General features: G+C 44.2%; 1 protein-coding gene across 8 annotated transcripts in view; it reads left to right on the top strand.

Moving 5' to 3' along the window:
- KLHL13 (kelch like family member 13) overlaps nt 1-26704 on the top strand; it is a 153856-nt gene that overhangs the window by 101168 nt on the left and 25984 nt on the right. For all 8 annotated transcript variants that reach the window (XM_043974137.1, XM_043974136.1, XM_043974133.1 and 5 more), the window contains one exon: nt 16385-16526. In XM_043974137.1, the coding sequence (XP_043830072.1) occupies nt 16413-16526 (114 nt within the window). In that variant the 5' untranslated portion in view covers nt 16385-16412. The remainder of the gene's footprint in view (nt 1-16384; nt 16527-26704) is intronic.

Raw genomic sequence — 26704 nt, 5'->3', positions numbered from 1 at the left:
ATGAATGTCCATTATAGTTAGATGTTTGTGTTCTTCTGCAAAATGCCACAGAGGAAAAACCAAGACACCTATTTCTCCCCCTCAGACCACATTAGCATCTATTTGAGCATAGTTCCTTAATCGATGGGGGGGGGGGAGGGATGTTTGGCGGCCGGCCTCAATGTTTCTAGAATTCTTGCTCAAGGTACATCTTGCATGTTCTCAAAGGTTTTGCTTTGGAAATGTCAGTATAAGGATTTTTTAGATTCATTAAAAGTAAAATAAAATAAATTAAATTAAATTTTTAAAAAACCATTAAAAGTCATTTGCAGTGATAGAATAGCTACTGAAACCTAGAAACAAAATAGCAAGCCTATTCAGCAAGTGCCTGCCTAGAGTCCGTTGTGGGTGCTGCTTCTATCCAGTGGGCCCAGTAACCTGGGCGTGCTGGTGGTCCTGCCTTCGCAGTGAAAGTGACATTGTCGAGGGTTTTGTTGAAGACCAAGGTTTAATCAAAATGGAGACAGATCTGGGTCTTCTGGCTTTAGGCCTTCTGACTGGACCTTCTTTTTGCTCCCTGCATGCTTTCTGGGTTTGAAATTTTCAGTAAGTTCTCCACCCCTTTAAAGAACTCAGCTGTTGGCCTTGCTAAATGACATTTGCCTCCCTGAGAACTGAGACGAAGGGAACTAAAGACCTGCTCATGCTGTGTGGCTTGAACCCTTCTTCACCTAAATGTTGGGAAGATGGATGGGGGACAGAGTTGACTGCATAAAATTTTGGGGAAATAAGGTGGGGAAGCTCTGGATGAATTCATCTCTAATGGTTCAGTTTGGATCTTGTTAGCTACTGCTCGCCTTTCACTTCTGTTCCCCAAACCATACAGTGTAAAGCAATTCACCTGAAAAGGAGACAAACACATTTTAGTGACTGTGCATTCGTTACAGCTACTGCCCATCAGCAGGTTAATTGGTGTCCAGCTTTACCCTCTGGGGATGGCTAGTGTTCTGTGTAAACAAATCTCTGAGGGAGAGGCATTGCTCCACAGGTGGGAACAGTTGGATTTCCCAGGTCAATCAAGAAAGGCTCATTCAGCAAATTGAATGTGTGTTTACACCTTAAGTGTCTCCTTCCTGGTATCTTGGTAGCTTACACTGAACATTGGGCTACTATTAGCCATCATGGGAAATTGATGATGAAAACAATGATTTGTATGCACTCATCAAGGTTTTCCCTGTTAGAGGCAGAGGCTGTTGTTTGTCCTTCCTCCCCAAAGAGGACCAGGACATAGAGTGACATCATGACTTGCAGTGAATTGAATTGAAGTGAGAGAGGGCTGGAGGTTAGAGAGGAAGGGGCTATGAACTGGGGAAAAGAAGTGACTAAATGAGATGAGGCATGCAATACGTTTGGCAAACATTAAGGTGATGATGAGGATGGTGGTGGTGGTGGTGGTGGTAATGGTGATAACCACTTTCCTTGAGCCCTAAACAATGTCCTGGAAATGATGAAATTAAAGATTGAAGCAATAACATAGACACTCTCCCAGTGTAATTTTTCTAAAACAATGATTATGAAAGCAGTTTCTGTTTGTGACCACGGGTTTAATGAATGTCATTAAAGAAGACATTGTCTCCTTTGATCCCCAGCGTTCAGTCGATTTCCTTTTGGAAAAGCAATAACACTTACAAATGGAAGCCCGGATTTTGTCCCAAGACCCAGTTACCCCATAGATGAATATTGGGAAAGTTGCTGTGATTAAGTTGGTAGAACTCATTGCTTCTCTTTGCCTGGCACAGAATGCCAAGTTATTCCTGGGAAGAGGAGAATTCCACTGTCTGCAGAATTGTTTCTTGTTACTTGGGTGGGCATAAAAAAAGAAACTAAAAAGTAGATTTTAAAAAATGTTGGCTTCCTGTGTTTTGTCCCCGAAGCATTTTTGCCTTCTGATTTTCATAATTTTAGAAGTCTTTTCTTGTATTACCCCATCTACTAACATATTTAGGAAAATACATTTCACAATGTTAGCAAATTAGTGATGGTAAATACTACTTGAAGACATGGAACTGTCTGGGCTGTAAGGGATGGGTATTTTCCCAACATTGCTCAGTATCTGAAAGCTTGGAGCAGGCTTTCTTTTGTTGGCTTTAACTCTATTCACATATACCAGTGAAGATGCATGTATGATGTGGGAAAATAACTTACTAATACTAGACCTTTAGCCCAAGTTTGCAATCGTTTTTGGCTCAGCTTTTGGTGAATATCTGTGGTAAGACCTAGACTCTCAGAGCCAGAAGGGATTCGAGGTTGTCTAGTCCAGCATTTTCCAAGCCAAACCATTCTGTGGATGTGAAAATAGCAAAATTGGGTCTTGTAGATTGCTCTGACCCAGGCAGCTTCATCCCAGGGAGCAGTTCACTCCCCTCCTTTCACTGTCCTCCTACTAGGTAGGCTCAGGGAGCCAGAGTTGGGAGGAATCATTTTTTTTAAAGTTTGAAGAGGTTGTACAAAGGTTTTACAGGTCAGTCAAAATTCCCATCATTTGGGAATCTAATTCAATTTGTGAAGCACCACCTCACCCCCCACCCCCAATCCTTCCTTATTTCACCTTTCATCCATGGGCATCTCCACTCTGCCTGAATAGCTCTGGTGATGGAGAGCTCCCTACCCCTCAAGGCAGCTCACTCTGTTTCCCTCATCTTGAGCATAAACCTGTAGCCCTTTATTTAAGCCCTGGAAAGGACGCTCATTGGCTTTAGTTTGCCCCCTGAAATTTCATGGCAGCTTAGCGGTTTTCTATGTATTAGAATTGATAATGATTTTGAGATCCCACTAAGTCTTTTCTTCCCCAGGCTAAACATCCTGAACCTGTCATCATGTGGCCTGGATTCCTCCTGGTCACCAGCTTAGGATATCCACTAGCTTGTCAGTGTTGGAATAAGCATCCGTTTCTCAGGGTCTCTCCTACAACATGAAAACTGGAAATGAACATGATACTCCAGATGTTATCTGACTAGTACAGAGTGAAGGGAATCCTCTCTTGTTTGGAATCCTGTAGCTGAAGATGCCAGTGATTTTTCTAGCAGCCATGTCATGTCTGGTCATGTCTAGCTCATGTCAAACTTGTGGTCCCCTTAGACCCTTTGGTCTTTTTCACACAAACTGCTTTCTAGTTATATCTTCCCCCATCCTGCCCTTGTGCCATTGTTTGAACACAAATGACAGAAGTAAATTTTTTTAAAAATTCCACATATATGATTATGTTTAATGCTTTCATGTTTAGGCCTGGAGATCATTTATCTGTCTTTGATTAATAATGATATAATAATCAGTTCTTGGTCCCTTCCAGAGGACTTTCTGTTCTCATCCTCATGATTCTCATTGTTATGGTAGCCATCCTTCAGGCTCTTGAATGTCTTAAGTGGAGGAGACACGGCCAAGTTAGGCCTTCCACTGAAGGCTCAGGTGTCCAGTGGTGGAGATGTATGTAGACCAGCTGCATAAAGTGCTTGACGCCATCTCTCTCCAAGTTGACGTTCTTGCCATTTGTAATCTTTCAAGACTGAAACCTGGTGAATAAGAGTTATAGTCTCAAACAATCCAATTTGTAGGTTCTTGAAAAGCTCTTAGCACTGAAGGCCTGGAACATAATGGAACAGAAAATAACACCAGCTGTGTGTCCATGAATGTTCGGGCTTCTTGGAGTTGGCATTTGTGAAACATAAAACTGAATGTTTTTGAGACCTTCAAATTAAAAAAAAAAATCAATCGGCTTTTTCTCTGGATTGTTTGGTTTCTTACTTGAATGTAGCTTCTAGTTACTTCAAAGGGAAACTTGCCCCAGGGGGAAGAAGAACCCTGGGATTCCACAGTATCTATCCCATCCTAGAGCATTATGGTCACCAAGGACTCCAGGGTCCTGACTCGAATTTAGAGTCAAGACAGTTGAAAAGATGGGGAAGACTTTACTTAGCTTGTTTTACCCAAGATACTTAGGGACAGGAACTAAAGGATAATCATTTGTGAATTTATGGAGAAGTTCATTTATGACATTTTAGGTAAATTTGGAAGGTTTTCTTAGAGGTCATGCTAGGCTGATTTAGTAGCTGGGTCTTTAACATGCCGAGCAGTTGACAGTTTCTGGATGCATCGTGCTCCTCCTGGAGAGTTGACTCCCAGCTGCCCACCCTGCTTCTGATCCAAGTTGCATGACTCCCTCCCTCTATCACACCTGAGGCAAGTGGGGCTTGGCTTTGGAGATGGGCTTTCAAGGCAGTTGGTGCAGGCTCTTCTTTCTTTTTCCTTATGCTTGGACTCACTTCAAAGGAAAATTTGAAAGCTTGTCAGGTGTAAGAGGGCTTAGATTTAATGTACGTCGACCTATAGAACCAGAGCTCAGGCCAGCAAGTTGAAGACAGGGAAGCAAGTCGTTTTGCTTGATACAAGTGTTTATTTCCCGGTTATGGTAGCTCTCCCACAATGGAAGGGGCTGTCTCAGGAAGTGAGAGCTTTCCCCTTCTTGGAGTTCTGTTAGCAGAGGCTAGCTGAGCACTTAATGTGCATGTTATATGGGCCAGGTCTGCCCAGGTATGTGTTGGGCTAGATACGCTCTGAAGCTACTTCCCAACACTGGGTTTCTTGTGTCTGCTTATAGGCCCTGGTCAGACGGACTTGCTGTTGCAGTAATTGGACTTTCAGCTGCTTTCATGCCTCCTTTTTCACAGTTAATATATTTGTTTATGATAGTTCCATGTCTGCCTTTGAGTCTTCCAAGTATATGTGCTGGGCAGCATGCTAAATACATGTAAATAGAAAGATCATAGGGGAAGCTAGTTGGCACAGTGGTTAGAACACTGGCCCTGGATTCAGGAGGACCTGAGTTCAAATCCAGCCTCAGACACTTAACACATACTAGCTGTGTGACCCTGGGCAAGTCACTTAACCCCAATTGCCTCACCAAAAAACAAAAACAAAACAAACCAAAAAAAAGAAAGAAAGAAAAATCATGAATACTTGGCCAGATGCATCTAGCACATTAGGGGGATTGTGTGTGTATTGTCAACGGCTCCATCCACATCTGCAGAACCCTACTGTCAACTCAGAGAAAATCAAGGTGTTTAAATGAATTGGTATAAAAATGAAACAGAAAGGTATCCAGTTAAGTAACATTCTATTTCCTGTACATTGGTAGTATTGATAATGGAATTAGGAGCATTGTGAAAATATCATGGCAGAAAAATGGGTTAGAGCTAAATGGATAAGACAAGACGTATGGTTGGAGAGAGGCATTGGATTTTCAAGTGCGGATGATGGTATTACAGATGATAGAAAATCGTACCATTGCAGCTAAATTTTCTGGTGTCCTTGAAGCTATCAGAGGTTGCACGACTCTCACCTTCGAGGAACCAAGAATTTGGTGCCAGAACATCTGATGGGAGCTTGGGTAAAAATAGAATTACCTAGAGTTTTTAATTACAGGGAGAATAACATTTACTTACTGGCATGAAGTAACAGCATCCATGAGTATGACCATATTCGACTACCAATTTAGCATTGGAAGACTTCAAAAAGTGGCAGACCAAAATAAGAGGCATGAGCATTTCCAGAGGGAGAGGACTTTCCCTGGGATAGACTTTGGAGAACACAATACCCCTGTAGGGCAGGCAAGGTAGTTCTTCTTATAGATAAGGCTAAGGGGCGGAGGGTTTAAAAGATGCTTACTAGGGGGAAATAATAGGTACAAAGCTATGTGAATGAAATGTACACATAAAGTGATACAGAGCATGGCAGCCTCATATGGGAGTTGGTACTTGAGCTGTGCTTTGAAGGAAGCTAGGTAGCTCAAGGCCAGATGGGTGGTGCAGTGGATAGAGTGGATAGAGTGGAGGTAGGAAGAACAGAATTCAAATCCAGCCGTGTGACCCCGGGCAAGTCATTTAAACTTTGTCTGCCCCCAGTTTCCTCATCTGTGAAATGGGGATGATATGTGGTTGGTGAAAGATGAAATGATGGAGGAAACAAAGATTAGAGCTTCTGAGTACGTTGATTTATTAAGCAGTACATTCCAATTGCATAAAGAAATCAGGACCAGGCCTCCTCAGGTTGGTGGGAGACAGATTTTTATGAATTAAAAACAGTTAAACGGGGGCAGCTAGGTGGTGCAGTGGATAGAACACTGGCCCTGGATTCAGGAGGACCTGAGTTCAAATCCGGCCTCAGACACAACACTTACTAGCTGTGTGACCCTGGGCAAGTCACTTAACCCTCATTGCCCTGCAAAAAAAAGTTAAACAAGACCAATAAATTAAAAGAAAACCATTAACCAGGAGGAAATATTAGGAACTTTTCAAGTTGGGAGCGGGGAGAGCAAAGAGGTACAGTTCCCTGAAATCAGAAAACAGGCATGTCCCACTTCCCCCAAGTGTCTGTATTCAATCAAAGGAATACTGAAACAATAACTGATTGATCAGTACGGGCCAGTTTTCAGATAAGACACATGGGTTGCTTGAAATGTATAATTATTAGAAAATGCCTTGAATTAATCTTTGGATGTGGCTGGGTTTCTGGTCAGCATAACTGAGGTCCCGAGCAGCAGGGAGAGGTCTTATAGTTTCCCAGCCATGCAGGGCTAGATTCAAACAATGCAATAACATTTTCTCACAATTCCCATAATTGAATCAAGTTTTCTCACAAGACAGAAATCGAACTAGACTCATAATTGAATAGAAAAGGAACTGAGCTAGATCCAGAATTGAGTCACAAGATGGAGTCAGTGGATTCACTCAATTCCAGCTACTACTTGCTGTTTTAATTTCCTCTCAGGGTTGTTGTGAGGATTAAGTGCGATGATATTTGCAAAGCACTTTGCAAATCTTAAAGTGCTATAAAAATGTGAGCTGCTATTATTATTCTTATTATCACAAGAGTCAACGAGGAAGAGAGAATTCTGTATTCTACACATGAGAGACCACTTAGTCATTCATGTACTTGTGCAAAAAGACATGACAGTGGGAAATGGTGTATCACAGCTAGTAACCCATTTGGGTGGAATGGATATAATGGAGTGAGCTTGGAAAGGTAGGTGGGAGCCATATTGCCCAAGACTTTTAGCACTGAACAGGGGAGTTTGTATGCTATTCTACAGGTGATAGGATACCTCTGAGGACTTCTGAGTTGGAGAGGGGATGTGGAGAGAGCTTTGCTTTAGGAAGAGCCCATGGGGACTAAATAAGAAGATAACAGTACCTGAATCCATTGTCCCTTTATCTTTAAAAATGAAAAGTCTTGGGGCAGCTAGGTGGCGCAGCACCGGCCCTGGATTCAGGAGGACCTGAGTTCAAATGCGGCCTCAGACCCTTGACTCTTACTAGTTGTGTGACCCTGGGTAAGTCACTTAACTCCAATTGCCTCACCCCCCCAAAAAAAAACTTAAAAAAAAAGAAAAGTCTCTAAAAACTCAGGACTGGGATGGTGTCCATGTGTCAGATAGCAGAATAACATGAAGTACTTTCATTGTCCCTTAAACATAAACCATCATGATTGAGTCCTTCAGGTTTAAACATTATGTCTCCTTTTTTGGTATATCTATCTTTCGTATTATTAGTATATGTTGTACTTGACACTTCTTTGAGAGACCGCACTGGCAAAGTGGAGAGAGGGCTGGTCTTGTAGCCAGGAGGACCCAACTTCAGTCCTTGCCTCTGTTGTATGCTGGCCTTGGATTGTAAAGCTCTGTGGCTCTTCCCTCCCCAATGCAGCTGACAATTCCTCTTCAATTTAGCCTTTGAGAGATGGGGGAAATGGCACTAAAAACCCATGGCCCTTTTTGCCAACCCAATGCATCTCCTGTGTCAGGTCATGAATCTCCATGAATTACATGGCTTGTATCTAATATGCACCAGTGTTTTTTATTGGAAAACACACATTCACTTGTCAATGTAGCCACCTCTTGTCAGCGAATAAAGTTGTGGTTTTTGGTTTTTGGTTTTTTTTTTTTAGTGAGGCAATCGGGGTTAAGTGACTTGCCCAGGGTCACACAGCTAGTAAGTGTTAAGTGTCTGAGGCCAGATTTGAACTCAGGTACTCCTGACTCCAGGGCCAGTGCTCTATCCACTGTACCACCTAGCTGCCCCCGTGGTTTTCTTTATGATGAAAAGGCCTCATAGGAGATTAGCTAGTTGGGAGGACTGTGAAATCCATGCAAAAAGTGAATTAGGTTTCACATGTTCAGCTGGAATCTAGGTTATGGTGGAGGGGAAATCAGGTGTAATCAGTCAGAAAGACGAATTGGATCCAGCTGTGAGGGGCTTTACATATCCAACTAGGGAATCTATATGTTATCCAAAAGCATTAGGGAACTGGGGGCTGAAGATGGGGACTGAAGTGGACAAACCTATGCTCCAAGGATATCACCTTGGGAGCTGTATGGAGGATAGATTGAATGGGAGATGAGTTAGAGGTAGAGAGGCCATGGTGAGAGCTGGTGAGGGCTTGAACTGAAAGAGGTGGTCGTATGAGTGAGGAGAAGGGGACAGATGTGAGATATTTTGAGGAGTTAGAAATGACAAGGCTGGGAAATTGGATATGGGAAGGTGAGGGAGAAAGGAAGAGTTAAGATTGATTCTGAGGTTATGCATGTGGGTGACTTGAAGGATGATGGTGACCCCAAAAGAATGGGGAAGTTGAAAAAAGGAGGATAGGCTCAGGAGGAAAGATAATGATTTGGCCACACTAAATTTGAGGTGTCTATGGGACACCCAGGAGAAGATAGCCCTCAGGCAGTTGGTGATACAGAAATATGGAACTGAAGCTCAGGAGAGAGATGAGGGCTGGATATACTATTTCATCTATATTACTAGATTTTTTCTCTTTGTGATATTGTGTGTGAGAGACAGAGAAAACAGAGGAGGGAGAGGGGGGAGAGAGAAACAGAAAGAGAGAGAACACAGTTTCTCAGTTGTATGGATGGAATTTTTATATATTTTGACTCTTGCATTGGAAATGCTTAGTTATCTTAGGTTTAAAATTTATTTCTTGGGGGTAAAATGAAAGCCTCCTTTTACCCCCAAAGATCCATGGGAAAAGGCAGCTCCCTTTCTCCATTTTTTGCCCCTTGAACAAATTCAGCTATTCACTTGCCAGCAGAGTTATCTTTGTTTGCAGGAGGAGGAATTAGGTGAGGGGAAAAAATCTTTCTTAGTTTTTAAAATTGTCCACAATCTGCAAAGGGATAAGTGAATCAATAACTCCAGAACTTTGACTAACCCTTTATGTCTTCGTGATGCTTAGGGTTGGTTTTGTTTTATATATTAAGACATGGAGGGGGGCAGCTAGGTGGCACAGTGGATAGAGCACCGGCCCTGGAGTCAGGAGTACCTGAGTTCAAATGCGGCCTCAGACACTTAACACTTACTAGCTGTGTGACCCTGGGCAAGTCACTTAACCCCAATTGCCTCACAAAAAAAAGACATGTGGGGCAGCTAGGTGGCACTGCAGTAGATAAAGCACTGGCCTTTGATTCAGGAGGACTTCAGTTCAAATCCAACCTCAGACACTTGTCACTTACTAGCTGTGTGATCCTGGGCAAGTCACTTAACCCTCACTGCCCTGCCAAAAAAAAAATAGACATGACTACTGAACTTGTAACATTTCATGAGTGTTCTCTAAAGAGAAACGTCTTCTATTTGCCAACATATTGTATGGCAGGGACAGAGCTGTGTAAGGAAGGTAGGATGACTGGAGCTTTGTCTCAGGATAGGGAATTTAGAGGATACTGAAAGCATTTTGCAGATCTGAAGTGGAAAAAAAGTAGAACAGTTTAGCACCTTGTTAGCAAAAAGAATAGGTAGGAAGCTACCAAGTGACTCTATCCCCTATGATATAAGATTGGGTCTGGTGGTCTTAAGATCACCATGACAGTCTCCCTTTAAGGGAGGCTGTAGCTTATAGAATCTCTTCAGGGAAACCAGTGTTAGAAGATGACACTTTTGCTGTAAGCTTATAGAACATACTCAGAGAAAAATACTGACAATAATATTTTTGAAGGTTAGTATAGTTGCGTCCCCCCAATAATACATATTGTCCACCAGCAGCCTGTTTTTCCTCCCTGTTGACACCCCCCCATCCCCCTCATATACAAATCGTCCCACTCCAGGGATGCCATCCAAAATCAGGGTTTAAGAGCCCCATGCTCAGAAGGGCCCCCTCAATCACCCCCTCCCCTCTAGCCTTTTCCTTCCCCCTCTTCCCCACTGCTTGCAGTAAAGCTTCACATTGAACTGATTGCCATTGTCTTACATGTTATTCTCAGGACCTGAGCTCATTAAGGGGTTGTTTTTCTCCATGTCTCTGGCTGGCTCACGGCCTTTCCTTAGACATAAACTGAGAAACCAGACAAAGCCTTATCCTACTGCCGGCCGCACCTCCTTCACTGGGGAATATGACGCCTGTAGAAAGCAGGGGTCAATAGGGGAAGCCTGTGTCCTCCTGGGAGGGACTCCCTCATGCCAGAGGACCGTCACAAAACCCCCAAACACCGTGTCTGGGGGCTCTGACTAGGAGCCAGAGTCCTGGCTTCCAGACACGTTGCTTGCAGTTTGCCCTGGTGTAGAAATCACTAGTCGGCTCTTAGGTTAATTCCCTTTGTAACAAACTCCAAGGAAAGCACCAGTTGGGGAGATTTATTATGATGTGGCTCGATCGAGTGCTGCTGGAGACACTTGGTCTTCTTGCTTTGGAGTGAGAAAGAATAAACCTGAGAAGCCCCTCCCCTGTATACCTTAAGGTCACTCCTCTTTCAAGCTTCCCAGATCTTTTTCTTTGGCTCCCAGTAGGGCCTTGGGATGCACAGGAGGTGAAGGTGGGGGCGGGGGGGGGGGCCCCTCCGGAGGAAATAGGGAAGAGCAACTGAGATTTGAAATCCAAACTAAGGGCTTGTATGAGGTGGCTTCCCCTCCCCTCCCCTCTGTCCTGTCCTGATGGTGGCTACATGCTGCATAGATAATGGTCAGAGAAAGAAAGCATTTAGTTGTCCAGAATTATTCATTATAGAAAATGTGTGTTGTAAGCAGATCAACAGAGCACTGTTACCAAGGGCCCTCTGCTAGGACAAGGAGCTAACTATCTTAGGGACAACCCTGGATTGTAATAGTGTTCTTGTAATGAGGAAAAAAAGTATACTCCTTTGATGAGGATTTTTCCTTTCTCTTTTAAATTGCAAATTCGTTTGGAAAGTCTGAGCAGGCATACAAGACACTAATGCTTCTTTCCAGTGATTTCTGATGAAGAAAAATATATCTTCCTTTGTCTCTCTCTGTTTTGAGCCAATTACTAAGATTTCTTGAGTAGAGTACGAATCCTTCTCAGCCCACCTCCCCCAACTCCCCCCATACTGAGGGTCACACTCAAGGTTCTCTCTAACCCAGAGGTGAATGGAAAAGACCAAAGAAACAGCCCAGAGAGAGACTGGCCCAAGCCCCTTCACTTGCACTTGTGTGGACAATGAAACTTACTTTAAAAAATGGTTCAGGCTCTGACAGCCACACTGCCTGGAAGGTCTGCAAAGGTGAGGGTTGCTACATGCTGAAATGCCTAGAAGGGAAGAGAAAGCAGAGATAGAAGAACCAGGAACATTGAACAGACTGCTCTGCATGCCTCACTGTGCCCAATAATTGAGATTCCTAAAGCTGGCCCTGAGTCATCAGGGAGAACTGGGAAGTTATGGACAGTATACTCTGCTTATGAAGTCAGGGAAGCATGATTCTCCATCAAAACTAGTTAGTGCTTTCAGGATCAGATTTCATTTTATCTGGAAAATTCAGTTATGTAGTTCCTCATTGTTAAGTAATCTTGCCTCAATGACATGTTTCTTCAATTAGAGATCACTTCCTTCTTTGATCATTAAATGTTTCTTAGTTCAAAGAACTCTTGTCAGAGAAATACATGAATGAATAAAAAGCATTTGTTAAGCTCTTACTAGGTGCTGAGCTCTGTCCCAGACACTGGTGATAAAAAGAAAATCAAGATGCTGCTTGCTCTCCAGGAGCTCATACTTTTTGAGGAGGTTACACAATAGGAGGGTGCAGCTGCAGGGCCAATGGAAAGGCCCAGTGATCTGTAGGGTGCAGCAACAAGAGAGATGGGAATGCATTTTCTTGAAGGTAATTTTTGTTGATAAAAGCAGATCCATTTCTGATGCTGAACCTTTTGCCTGACATTCAGGGCCCTTTCCAGCCTGGCCCTTTCCTATCTTTCTGTAGAGGGAACAAGCCAAACCAAATGGCCAGTAACCAAGGAGAAGAGAAGCAAGAAGGGGTGCCGTTCACACAAATAGAAATATGGGAATGCAAATTGAGGGGCATAGGAAACCTGGCCCTATCTTAGGCCAGCTCACCCCAAGCATGATGTTCTGTTGTTTGGTGGTCTTCCCTTCATTCCAGGTGTCCAGTCACAAAGTCCTGTCATGATCACCCAGCCAATGTCTCATTTTCACTGTTGCTTCTACCGCCTCCTTAATTTAGGCCTTTATTACTGTGGGCCAGGGTGATTGTAAGAGCCTTCTAACTAACTGATCCTCTGCTCTCTGTCAGCCATCATTGCCAGGTTAACCTTCCTAACAACCCTGGGAGGCAGATGAGAAAAATGTGGCAAACAGGTAAAGTGACTCACCCAGGGTCACACCGCTAAGAGATGTCTAAGGCCATATTTGAACTCAGATCTTCCTGACTCCAGGCTCAGTGCCCTACCCAGAGCTGCCTGTACATTAGGAAGGTGTTCCCTGTTGTCCCACAGAATGAGATTCCCTCTGTAGTCTGATATTCAACACCCTTCCACAGTAGTCTGTCTGCAGAGTTCTCTCTCATTTGTTACCCACAAGTATTTTACCCTTTAGCCAAATTGGACCACAAAGTGTCATACAAACACTTCCTGGGTTTTCCCACTTCTGTGTCTTTGTCCCTGCTTTCTCTTCCCCCTGGAATACCTCTGCCTTTGCATCTTTTTTTTTTTTTAGTGAAGCAATTGGGGTCAAGTGACTTGCCTAAGGTCACATAGCTAGTAAGTGTTAAGTGTCTGAGGCCGGATTTGAACTCAGGTACTCCTGACTCCAGGGCCGGTGCTCTATCCACTGCGCCACCTAGCTGCCCCTCTGCCTTTGCATCTTGACTTTAGAAATCTTACCCGTCCTTCAATTCAAGTCCTATCTTAAGTCCTGCTTCCCCCCCAAAAATACCTGTGATATGAGGTACATCCATGTGCCTGTGGAACAATTGCCAATTTGGGGGGCATTGGGAACTTTCTTTTTTGGGGGCAGGACAGTGAGGGTTAAGTGACTTGCCTAGGGTCACACAGCTAGTGTCAAGTGTCTGAGGCCGGATTTGAACTCGGGTCCTTCTGAATCCAGGGCCAGTGCTTTATCCACTGCACTACCTAGCTGCCCCACATTGGGAACTTTTGAAAAAGAGAATCATCGTCCATCATTTAAGCCATGAATGACTATAAAATGCTGATGAAACTGGCCTCTGCAGCTCTTCCCATAGCAGGTGGAAATCTCGTTGCTCTGGGTGGCACTAGGCAAAAAACTGGACTACCTGTTCTGACACAGGCTAGTAGAAAACTGGCCATAGCTGCCACCTCCTCCTGCGTCCTGCCTACTTAAAAGACCTGCCACAGGGGCAGCTAGGTGGTGCAGTGGATAGAGCACTGGCCCTGGATTCAGGAGTACCTGAGTTCAAATCTGGCCTCAGACACTTAACACTTACTAGCTGTGTGACCCTGGGCAAGTCGCTTAACCCCAGTTGCCTCACTAAAATTAAAAAAACAAAAAACAAAAACAAAAACAAAAAAAGACCTGCCACCCATGTCCATCCTCAGAAAGTCAGAGAGACCAAATGCCCCTCAGGGCGTGCTTCTTTTGCTTCTTGCATGGAGAGGGAGAGGGTATCTTGGAGGTGTAGAGTATGGGCTTGTGATGGCGAATTAGCACCTTGTCATTACCTTGGTGAGCATTTCTTGAGTACGCACTGCTCTGTGAGGCCCCGCCTTCAAGCAAGCTCACATTCTGCTGGGGAAAAGCAACATGCTCCCACAGTAATGGTGGGGGGGGGCGACATCTGGAGAGGCCTCAGGGAGGAGGGGACACTGCAGAAGTGAGGAGGGAATGCACTTCAGGCCCAGAGCAAAGGGATGGAGATCGAAGAATGAAGAACGGAAAAGAATTGTCTCTACTTGTTGCTCCGGCTCTTCCTCTCACTCCCCACTCTTGCATTCTGGCTTCTGAGCTCATCATTCAGAGATGACTCTCCCCAAAGTCACCAGTGATCTCTGAATCGCTAAATCTGATGGTCTTTTCCCAGTCTTTGTCCTCTCAGACCTCTCTGTGACACAGACCACTCCTGACAATCCCCCCTCCTAAATGACACTGTCTCTTCTTCCCTGGGTTTTCCTGACACTGCTCTTTGCTGGGGCTCCTCTTATCTGTCTGAACGTGTCTCCTCTGAGGCATCATCATACCTGCCTGCACCCCTCTTAGCATAGCTCAGTCCTGGCCCTCATCTTTCCTTTTTTTCAGGCAGTTTGCCCTTAAATCAGGCTCATTGTTAAGCCAGGGCTCCTTCTCCTGTTGTGAGTCCCAGACCCCTTCACCAGGCAGGTAAGCAGCTGGCCTGCCTTGTGAAGAAGTCTGTGGGCCTCTGTTCTGGTCAAAAGAAATGCCTGCCATTGGCAAGAGGTCAGTGCAAACAAAACCATCAATTCTTTTTCCTTATCCCAAGTCATGGGCCCTGCAGCCTGTCTTTGGAGGGGTCTCGACCCCAGGCCTAAACCTGAGCCCCATAGTGCCCACATGCCCGAGGCCTTGGGATGATTTCCTGAGCCAACAAGTGCCTAACACGTGTTGGAGCAATGAATCAACAGGCATGAAGGGTGATATTATTCTTCATGATAATAATAATTGGGGGAGCAGCTAGGTGGCACAGTGGATAGCGGTGCTGCCCTGGATTCAGGAGGACCTGAAATCCGGACTCACTTACTAGCTATGTGGACCCTGGGCAAGTCACTTAACCCTTATTGCCCTGCAAAAACAAACAAAAAATAATAATAATTGATGCTGGGCTTTTGAATGTTTGTAAAGAGCTTCATTAAATGTCAGCTGTTGTTCTGGCTCTTGCCAATTTTGTTTGATATTTATTATGTGATTGTTATGGGCAGGGCATTGTTTGTGGGGCTCCATTCCTGTCTTCCCCTCCCCCAACACAAAATGTAATCCCTCTATGATGGGTGATTTGGTAGAGTTTCTGTGGCTGAACAGTTAGCTTCCCTGAGGCCATGGTGCTATTCAGTCTCCCCAGATTTAGCCAGGCTGGGTCTTCATCCACAGATGTGCAGACCTTTCATATGCCTGTAGTCCAGGAGACAGAGAGAGAGAGAGATGAGCATGATCCCACTTAATAATGAGTCAACATGGCAAGTGTCCTCACAAGGTGCAGAGTGCTGTGTGAGGTGCTAGGTGGTAAGTAACTAGCCAGTGGGATCAAGGAAGGCTATATGGAAGAGGTGGCTTTTAAACGTTGGGAAGGTCATAGGATATGAGTGAGAGCAGTCCAGGCATGGGGAATTGTATTACAAAGAAGTAGAGGTGGAAAACTGAGGGAAGGTGACTAGACTGGTTTGCCTACAATGCCAAATACATGGAGGCAGTAGTAGAAGATGAGACCAAAAGGTTGGGAGGCCTTGAGTGCCAAGCACTACATGTGATAATGCCTTACGTTCATTTATATAGTATCCTTTTTTATGGAGACTCTGCTGTTCGGTTGAGAAGCTCACACTTGGGCTAAGTGAAAAATAGTGCCAGGCAGGGAGAGAGCATTTCCTTCACAGGTGGCTCTGTTTCTGAAGCTTGTTAGAATGAATGAATGAATGAATGAATGAATGAATGAATGAATGAATGAATAAATAAATAAATGGATGTGTGTTTTTGTGTGTATTGTATATGTATATATATGCATATTTCACATATATGATTATATATTAGAAATAAATTTACATGAAAGATCTGGCAGACACACCACCTATTGCTTTTGAACTTTCTACCCCTTCAGTGGGTTGCCAGGTCAGCCCCACATGGGGTTCCAAAGTCTCTGCCAACCTGGCTATGGTACCAATGGGCACCAATATCCTCTGTGGGCATCCAGCCTGCAGTAGCACTTTGGGACAAGCTTATGCATGCATCTGTCTTGGAGTTCCTCTTTGACCCTGAGGGCAAGCATTGGAGGAAGCCTTGAATTTCTCTCATAACCATGAAATGGAAGCTGGGGACCAGTAGTGCCTGTCCTGATTTATTCTGAGCTATTATCCATTGTTGTGAAAGGAGGAGCAGATTTAAAGTTGTGTTTTCCCCCCATTCTTTTAGATCCCTGGTGGAAGAGGAGGATCCTCACATGAAAGTATCCCTTGTTAACAGCGATATGGGTATGTCTGCCCACCTGCAGTCATCCAAGACAGGAACTACACGGTTTTTCACGAGTAATACCCATAGTTCTGTGGTGTTACAGGTAACATAGCCTCTCCTTTTGCCATGTTTCTGTCACTTTCTGAAATGCCAAGCTTGAGAAATGTTTGGAATGGGCTACTCTTAGCAGTGCCTCCAAATCCAAGTTGGGAAAAGATGCATTACACAGCAGCTTGGGACTGTGGGAGCTACTTTGGCCTATGCAGTTACTTAGAGAGTCTGGGCCCTAGATGTGTGGGCATCAGGCCATTTCTTTAGGGCCCCAACCTAGGAAGTCCATTCTTTGTGGGATGCATGTAGAGGTAGGGAATACATAATGCGTTTTGGAATGATTTCCATTGAAATTTACTGAACAAAATTTTGGCCCTCACAGGTATCTGACATTAGTCATCGGAAATATTATATTTATAGAGTACCCATTTCCTCCAAGTAGCCGAGCAATTAGCAATCCCTCCTTTATTCAGAATAGCTAAGTGAAACTTCTCATACTGTGTTTATATTTTAGCTCATTTTCCCCCCAGTTAAATCAAATCCTTTAACAATATGGGAGATCTGACCTTTCCCTTATAATCAAATACTTCTTCACTTAATATTTCATAACTATAACAAGTGAGAAGTAGTAGTAGGCAACAAGAAAACAAACTCTGCAAGCTGGAATGGGGGCGGAGGTGGGGGGGCAGGCTATATACACCCACTAGATTTCCCCTCGATGAATCTCTTGGGATAACTGGAGCCAAATTATCCTCCTGGGCCCTCATCTTGTCCTGAGAGGGTGTAACAAGCTCCCAGGTCCAGAGGTGTTGAGGACAAGGGCCTGGAATGCGAATAACTATTGGATTAAGAAGGAAGACTTGATAATGATTAAGGTAAGTGTACATTGCTAGTTAATGTTTCTTTCAATCTTGTTTTGAGTTGCATATTCTGTTTAAATCTGTTTATTTAGCACTACCTAACATTTCCATTTCGCCATTTTGATAAAATCTACTTTGAAAGCTAAGGCATAATTGATTGGCACAGCTTGGTGCTCTCACTCTGGGATGCCACCACCAAGGTATGTTTCTTCACCTGATGGCATCATGTCCGAATGGTTGGCACATGACATGCCATTGCAAAATGAATGTGGATTCATGATACAGTGATTGCCAACATTCCAGTTGACTTTGAGTTTCCCCTTAAATGATGCTACCTGGGCCATTATCCCCATCCTCAGATTGGGCAGTTTACTTACCTTGGGGATCAACTCCCTGCCGGCCCTTTTTGTTCTGTCATTTCCAGGGCAATGAACATTCCCTTCAATGGAGGAAAAGGGTATTATCATTCCATCCAATGCAAGCAGTGGTCCCCTCTATTTTGCCATCCTCCTTTTGCCCCCAGTAGAGTCCCATGCCCTCCCAGAGTGCCCTTCTAGTTGGCCGTAGTTATCCTCATTAGTCTCTTGCATTCCTGATACTGTTTTTATAGGACTGTGCTCTGCTCTTCTCTTTACCCTGTTACCTGTCCTTGTTTCCATCCTCCATACTTAGCTTTGAAAAAATCTCAGTCAGCTTGTGAGTTCTCTGTGCATCTACTTCAGTGTTTTTGCACAGCTACCATTTTTCCTCCTCGCTAGAATATTTTCCCATCGCATCTTGAGAATAGCATTCTTGAGAGTTTACCAGCTCTCCTGGGCTGACTTCCTGAACCACTCATTTCCTGTTGTCTGACAATGATCAGCCCTTTGCCAGGCTCAATAAACACTATTTTGATGTGCTAATGGCCCCCAATGAGAACGGGAGCTCTCAGTTAAAGCATTTGGTTGGGAACAGAACAGTCAATCAGGCACAATCTTCTAAATTACTGATCGTTGTTACATGCTGGATGCTTGCCAGAGGGCTTTACAAGTCTACATGACACTGTATTTTCAGCTTAGATGGTCTCCCTCAGGATAATGAGTTCCATGTGCTTACTATTGGTGGGCAAAGAAATACTTTCCATTTATTTGTCCCCAAACTATCTGCTTAGAGCTTGAAAGCCGTTGTTACTGGGGCCACTTTTGGTCTATGTCATCAGAGATGTCTATGCCGAGAAATATTAACATCTAAAGAAAAGCATAAAAAACTTAGAAATGGCTGGAAAATTGGCCTAATGAGGAAAGGTTATAGAAATGAAATTAACTTAAGCTAGAGAAAGGAAGGCTGAGGAGTGGCTTAAATGAGTATTGTAGAGGGGGGCTATGACTTTCTATACCTTTCCATAGAGTCCAGGGGGAAATGGGTCTGGGTGGCCAACCTAGTGGGGCCCAATTAGACAGAAGAGGAATTTTTCAGTTATTCAGATGGTTTAAAAACTAGAACAGGATGTAAAGAGATAGTTTAACTCTCCTTCATGTCTGGTGATAGGACCTGTAAAGGAAGCAGCAAAGAGGGCAGGGGTAGAGGGCACTAGGAGCCCCTACAGCAGATCTGGAAGATGCCAGAGTTAGTGCAGAACTACTAGGGCACTATCATGTGGTTATAGGCATCAGAGATCTTAGCTGCAAGATTTGGGGGAAAGTCTTACTTGGTAGGGGCAGGGCCCTAACCAGGGGTCAGCTGAGTACCAGTGATCACTAGCAAGGAAGGAGCAGGTTGGTGAAAGAGGCGAGGGGGTGAGGACCAAGAGGAAGGGAGTAAATGGGATGTGGTGGGTGCTGCTGGGCTTTCAGTTGTACTATCTGTAAATAACAGATGAAAGGATGGTGGAGCCCAAGTAAGGCGAAGGAAGAACTCAGAACGCTTGAGTGGGGTCCTGTGCAGATGAGCAGCTGCCCAGGAAGGATGAGAAAGTGAAGTAACTCAGATCCCAGGGAGCAAAGAATTCAATTCTGCTTCAGTCCCTGACGAAGTAGAACTTAATCTCCAATGTGTGATGGGTCTCTAAGCAGCCCAAGACTGACAGTCATTCCACCAGCCAGGAGTTTCAGAGCCACTCCTCTGTCCATCATGGAGCCTAGGGGAGAGGAGACCAGGGAGCAGGCCAGGCCTGAAGCGTGCCAAACTGGTGTGGTGAAGGAACTGAGGGTTATATAGAAAAGGAAAGCAGGGTTGTAGGCTCTGTTCTATCATTATCTAGCCACATGATTTTGGCAAATCACCGAACATATCTGGGCCTTGGTTTTTCCATACATTGGATGAGTTCTAAGATTGAAGTAGAGGGAGTACTGGACTTAGAGACAGGAGAGACTTGGCTTCAGATTTCACCTCTATGGCTCTAGTCAAATGCATTTACCTTTTGGAGCCTTACGTTGTTCATCTGTGAAATGAAAATAATAATACCTGTAGTATTTCTCTCATAGGGCTTTTGTGAGACTCCATTGAGATAATATACATACACATCTAGGCAGACCATGCTATAGAAGTGCCAGATGCTTCTTTTTGCCAGTCACCTTTAATGAGGAGGCCAAAAGAGGCCTCCACTTGGTGCAGGGACAGCCGGTGTTCTACCACAGTTTGGGACCAAGAGACCAACTCCTACTGGTCAGTCTTTGTCCACAGGTCTCATGAACAACAGCAGTGAGTAGCAAGTAAGGGAGAACCTTGAGTTGGGGTAGATAGTAGAAGGGAGATACAGAGGAAGAGAAAAAAGAGGAGATTAGGATAGGACATGGCTGGACGCTAGGGCTAGCCACAAGGCTGGGATGTGGTTGCTGCCCTCCAGGTTTTGAGCTGGGGAGATAAAACACAGATGAGACAGGAGACATGATGGCTTCCTGTCTCTGTCTCTGTCTCTTCCCCGTCCATGTGGTTCAATGTTAAATTGCATAATCCCCAGTGTAAGTTCTGCTCGATGTCAGGGGCCCGGAAGGGCTGGAGTTGGCAGGGGAGCTGGCCTGGCGCTGAGCTGTGGAGGACAAGCGGGATTCCCATCAATAGGGAGGGAAGGGTACTGCTCGTGGGGGATGATTGGAGCCCAGGCCTAGAAGTAAGAGATAGACACCATGAACCTGGTAAAGAAGGCTGCTTTCCTAGAACAGAGAGGAGGTTTTAGGAAGAATGGTCCAGGTCCTTCAAGCTGCTTGCTTGAGCACTTGGGGTCATCTCCTAAATTGTCTCCTAAGTTCTATGGTCTCCTACCTCTAGGTCATTCTTCCCCTTGCTGCTTGCTTATACATGGAACTGGCCATGGCTACCCTCTACTCAGACCCCTTCAAGGACTCCCTGTCCCATTCTACAGAAAGTTCAGCTTCTTTAGCCTGGCATTTGGAGTCTTCTACAATCTGATGCTGCCCTCTTTTTTCAGCATTAGCTCATGCTATTCTTCATACTCCACTAGATCCTGAGCCAAACTGGAATAGTTGGCATCCCCTATGTACTTACCTTTGCTCATGCTGTTTCCTATGCCTAACATGCCCTTCCCGCCATAGGATCTTAGAACAAGAAGGGGCCACAGAGGCTGTCTAGTCTCAGCCATACCTGAACAGAAATCTCCCTATGACGTACGTGATGAGTGGTTTGCAGCCTCAGCTCAAAGACTTCCAGTGACACCTCACTAGGTAGCCCATTCAATTTGATGTCCTTAAGACCATGATTCCCTGCAGGGGGGTCCATCAACTTAAGCAGACCCATATTGGTGAAGACCCCCACCATAGAGGTAGGGATTCTGGCCTCAGCTGCTCAGCTCTGTGGCTCCTGGGCACCATGCCCTTCTCTCCCAAGTGCTTGATATGTGTTTGCTGATTCAGGAGACAGGAAGCCACTGACATTGCTCAGTACCAATGAGAATATCTTGGTGCATGGGGCAGGGGGAATGCTGTGGCAGAGATGAGAATAGCAGATGAGATGGTGATGGAGCTTTGGATCTGGGACAAAGGTAGCTGATAGTTTACAAGGAATAACAATCTTTGGTTGTGCCAAAGGCAGAGAGGCTTCTTGGTAAACTCAAATCAGGGGGAACTGTAGAGGAAGTGGACCACAAATCTCTTGGCAAAAAAAAAAACAATTTAGAAAAAGAGGAGGCCACATACTGATATGATAGATGGGGGAATGGTGGGGGTCTCAAGTCTCAAGTGGGGTGAATAGAAGCCATTTCTGTATGTGAGGATGGGGTCTTGGAAGCTTCACAAAGAAAAGACAAGGTGAGCCTAATAGAAATGGCATTTTAAAATGACAGAAGGGGCAAAAACCTCCAAATAATGTCATAAGACAATTCCTGGAGCAGCAGAACTCACAAAAGGATGGGATGAGATCATTTTCCAGCCAAAGATAGCTTAGAAGGTTGGCAGGAAAGGTTTCCTGTACTGGGGTGGGAATAGAGCCCAGTCTCATAGCTGCTCCAACACAGATCCAGCCCCAGACAAGCTGCACCAGAGAAAGAGACCTCCAGAGCTTATGAATCGGCTGCAGTGGTGGCTTCTTCTAGAATTCAGCTCAAGGTCTAGTGAGAGGGTGGAATGGTTGGCTGGAGAGGGAGTGGAGCTTACAGGGGGCTCTGCTGGTGCTGAGGTGGAACTTGGTTGTCTTGCCCATGCTGGAAACCAGGAAGAAGTCTTGAGTGGTAACACACCAGGTCGGGGAATGACACAGACTCACCTGGAGCTTGCAACCACAGTGAAACAGAATTTTGTTTCTGGGTTAAAGAGCAGGCAAGCCTGGGGCTATTTACAGACCAGAGCACAGGTCAGGTGAACAGAGAATGTGCCTCTCCTTAAATTGTACCACCTGGGACCCCCAGAAGCTTGGGACAGTGCGCCCTAGAAGCAGTGCTACACTTTAAGAAGGAGTTAAGGGGACAGCTAGGTGGTGCAGTGGATAAAGCACTGGCCCTGGATTCAGGAGGACCTGAGTTCAAATCTGGCCTCAAACACTTGACACTTACTAGCTGTGTGACCCTGGGCAAATCATTTAAGCCTCAATGCCCCACAAAAGGAGATAAAAGTCAAGATATAGGCTAGCAATATGAACAGACAGAAAACATGTGGACCACAGAAAGTTTCTTTGGTGACAAGGAAGATCAAAATACACCCTCAGAAGAAGATAAAAAATGTAAAAGTTCCTACATCCAAAGCTTCCAAGAAAAATATGAATTGGTCTTTGGCCATAGAAGGGCTCAAAAAGAACTTTGAAGATAAAGTAAAAGAAGCAGAGTAAAAAATGAGAATGATGCAGGAAAATCATGAAAAAAGTTAACAGCTTGAAAAGCCAAATGGAAAAACTTTTTGAAGAAAATAATTGCTTAAAAATTAGGATTGAGCAAATGGAAGCTAGTGACTTTATGAGAAACCAAGACAAATCCAAATGAATGAGAAAAATAGAGGGCAATGTGAAATATCTCTGCAAAAACAGCTGACCTGGAAAATAGATCCAGGAGAGATAATTTGAAAATTATTAGACTACCTGAGAACCATGATCAAAAGAAGAGCTTAGACATCATCTTCCAAGAGATTCTCAGGGAAAATTGCCCTGATATTCTAGAAGCAGAAGGTAAAATAGAAATTGAAAGAATCTACCAATCACCTCCTGAAAGATATCCCAAAAGGAAAACTTCCAGGAATAGTATAGCCTAATTACAGAGCTCCCAGGTCAAGGAGAAAATATTGCAAGCAGCCAGAAAGAAAGAATTCAAGTACTGTGGAGCCACAGTCAGGATAGCACAAGATCTGTCAGCTTCTACATTAAAGGACCAGAGGGCATGGAATATGATATTACAGAGGGCAAAGGAACTGGGATTACAACCAAGAATCACCAACCCAGCAAAAGTGTATATAATTTTTCAGGAAAAAAATGGGACTTCATTGAAAAAGAGGACTTTCAGGCATTTGTGATGAAAAGACCTGAACTGAATAGAAAATTTGACTTTCAAGTACAAGACCCTGGAGAGACATAAGAAGGTAAACAGGAAAAAGAAATTAAGAGGGATGCTAAAAGGTTAAGCTGTTTACATTCCCACATGAGAAGATGATACTTGTAACTCATAAGAACTTTCTCAGTATTAGGGCAGCTGAAAGGAATAAATTTATACAGAGGGCACAGGTGAGAATTGATTATGAAGGGATGATATATGGAAAGCATTTATTTTTTTTTATCTTGTGTATGTGTGTGTGCGTGTGTGGAGGGGGACAGTCAGGTTTGGGTGGCATACCCAGGGTTGCACATTTGGGGAGTGTCTTATGTTTGAGGCTGGATTTGGGCTCTGGTCCTCTTGGGTCCACTACTGTGTCACCTAGCTGCCCCATGATGACATCTTTAAAATAAAATTAAGGGGTAAGAAGTTTGCACTGAGAAAAAGGGAAAGGGAGAGTTGGAATGGGGTAAAGTATCTCACATAAAAGAGAAAACAGCTTATGGAGTGGAAGGGAAGATGGGGGAGGAGCAGGGGAGTAAATGAGCCTTACTCTCATCAGAATTGGCTCAAAGAGGGAATAACATATATACTCAAGTGTGTATATTAATATATCTTGCTCTGCAGGGAAGTGAAAGGGGAAGGGGATGAGGGGGGAGGGATGAAAGAAGGAAGGGAGGGAAGATTGGGGGAGGGGCAGTCACTTTTGATGAGGGATAGAGTAAAAGAAGACAGAAAATAGAGTAGATATCATGGTGAGCAAATAGGATAGAGGGAATCAGTTAGCAATAGTAACTTGGGAAAAATGAAGCAGAGGCAAGAGGATGAAAGATGAGGATCAGGATGATGATAATGATAGTGGTGGTACTTTAATGGGCTATTGTGAAGAAAATTCTTTGTTAGGTATAAGGTACTATATAAATGTTAGGTGTTATTGGTGTTGCAATAATCAACCCCATGGGTGTTTTGTAAGGAAATCTCCCACTATATAAATGTAGATTATTATAAAAAATGACCAGGGGGCAGCTAGGTGGTGCAGTGGACAAAGCACTGGCCTTGGATTCAGGAGGACCTGAGTTCAAATCCAGCCTCAGACACTTGACACTTACTAGCTGTATGACCCTGGGCAAGTCACTTAACCCTCATTGCCTGGCAAAACCCCAAAACCAAAAACCAAAAAAACAAACAAACAAACAAAAAAATTGACCAGGATGCTATCAGAAAAACCTGGAAAGACTTACATGAGCTGATGCAAAGTGAAATGTACTATATACAAAATAACAGCAATATTATAACATGATCTTCTGTGAATGACTGAGTTATTTTCAGCAATGCAATGATCCAAGACAACTCTGAAGGACATATGAAAAGTGCAATCCATCTTCAGAGAAAGAACTGATGGTACCTGAATACAGATGGAAATATATTTTGTTGTCGTTGTTAGTTCCTTTTTCTAAAGTTTTTTGTCCGCTATGTTTTGCATGACTGCATACATGTAACTTATATTGAATTGCTTGAGTTCTTAAGGGGGGATAGGGAGGAAGGATAAGAATTTAGAACACAGAGTTTTAAAAATTGGGGTTATAATTTGTTTTTACATGTAAGGTGGGGGAAAATTCCAAACAAACAAATAAATAAGTAAATAAGTAAGTAAGCAAGCAAGCAAATGAATGAATGAATGAATGGAAAAAATGGCAGAAGGGACTAGTAAGTTGAGTCCAGGCCCCTATGGGTACCCTTAGTTCTCCAGGCCTTGGCCCTTGGGGTTCTAGTCATTCTGGCCAAGCCTCTTGGCTTCCCTTCTACCTGCCAGTCCAAGCTCCTCCTTCCTGAGTGTCTCTTTACCCCAAACAGAAAAGTCTAGGTGAATGGCTTTGCAGCTTAGGCTTCAGGTCTAATCCTTGGTCCTCTGGTTGAACCTGTGCTGGCTTTGTGACCCCTGATCTGCCTCATGCTTCTGGTGTATCTCTGGGATAGTACAGGGCTCTCCTGCCCTAGGAATCCATGGTTCCTTTTAGCCCAGGGGTTCTTCACCTATTTTTGTGCCCCTGACCCATCTGGTAGGCTGGAGATGTCTATGGCTCTCTGCTCAGAATCACATTTTTAAATGCATTAAATAAAATACAGTAGATTACAAAAGAAACCAAAGGTTAATGAGAGTAAAGATGTCATTTTTCCCCCATCCAAGTTCAAGACCCTCTGAAATCTGCCCATGAACCCTTGGGGGTTGGAGTTGGGTCTGTGCAGCTCTGATGAAGGGGCCTTGCTTCCACCCCTCTGCAGCCAGTGACACTGGCCTCCCCATCCCATACTTTGGATCTCTATAGCATTCTCTTGCTTTCCTATCTCTTATTTCCAGGCTCTCTTCTCCCATTCCCTCTTCTTTTTCACCACCTCTTGTCTTTCCTTAGATTGTTTTTTTCACAGCCAGGCCAAGATTGCCTTTTCCCCCAGCCTGGCCTCCATCTTCTCTTTCCTTTCCACACCTGCATTTGAAAGCTCCAGCCCTTAGCCTTGTCCTGGTGACTGTGCTTTTGACCCTGTCCATGTATGGACAGCTCCAGCCTGTCTGTGATGTTTCTCCTGGATTCCCAGTTCACTTTTTCAGAGATAAGCTCTGCTCCTACTCCCTACCTTGGCCTTGAGCTCATGTGCAGTTGGCAGGTGGTTTAATGGAAAAGAAGAGGGAATAAAAAGAATCTTAGGGTTTGCAAAGGAAAATGAGTATCCTTGAAGGAATTCGAATAAACATTTTTATTGACTAGTCTTTGAAAAAGGAAAAAATGCCAATTTTTCTGAAATTCTAAATTAAAAAAGGATAGTGGAAAAGGCTTTTTTAGTTAAGAACATCAAGCCGCCTCATCCACCCCTCTGCACCATCTTGCTCTCTGGTGGTGGGCTGGTGTGAGTGCCAAGGCCAATGCTTCTGCAAGGCTGCCCCTTCCCACTTGAGGGTAACACATCACCATATACAGAAATAAGTCCCTGGATTGTTATAAAAATTGTCTTTGTCATACATGATCTCTACCCAGAAATATTTTACATGTTAAAGTACTGAGGAAAATGTCCAGCCCCTTAAATTGCTAAGTGGAATTTGGCAAAATGTCAGTAAAAAGACGTTTTGACTTGGTTTGATACAAACACTAGGGTAATGGCTACAGGTATGTCTGAAGGACGGAGGTTCTTACGCCTGTCTCCTGATTCCTAGGCCACAGGTACAGGAGTGGTGAAGGGGTGGGGCAGGTAGGCACAGAGCCATCCTTGGGGCATGGGACATCCTGTGCTTTCTTACCTAGAGATGCTTTCTCTGCCTTATTTTGCTCAAAAATGAATGTGAGTGCATTTTCTGTTGGAGTTGTTCGAGCAGCTAAAAATTGAACATGAATGGAAACCAATAGAGATGTGCCCGATGTCTTATGTGACTTA

This window comes from Dromiciops gliroides, chromosome X (assembly GCF_019393635.1).
Source record: "Dromiciops gliroides isolate mDroGli1 chromosome X, mDroGli1.pri, whole genome shotgun sequence".
NCBI lineage: Eukaryota > Metazoa > Chordata > Mammalia > Microbiotheria > Microbiotheriidae > Dromiciops > Dromiciops gliroides.
Note: the sequence above shows the minus strand (reverse complement) of the source record. Positions and strands in the feature narration are given on the sequence as shown.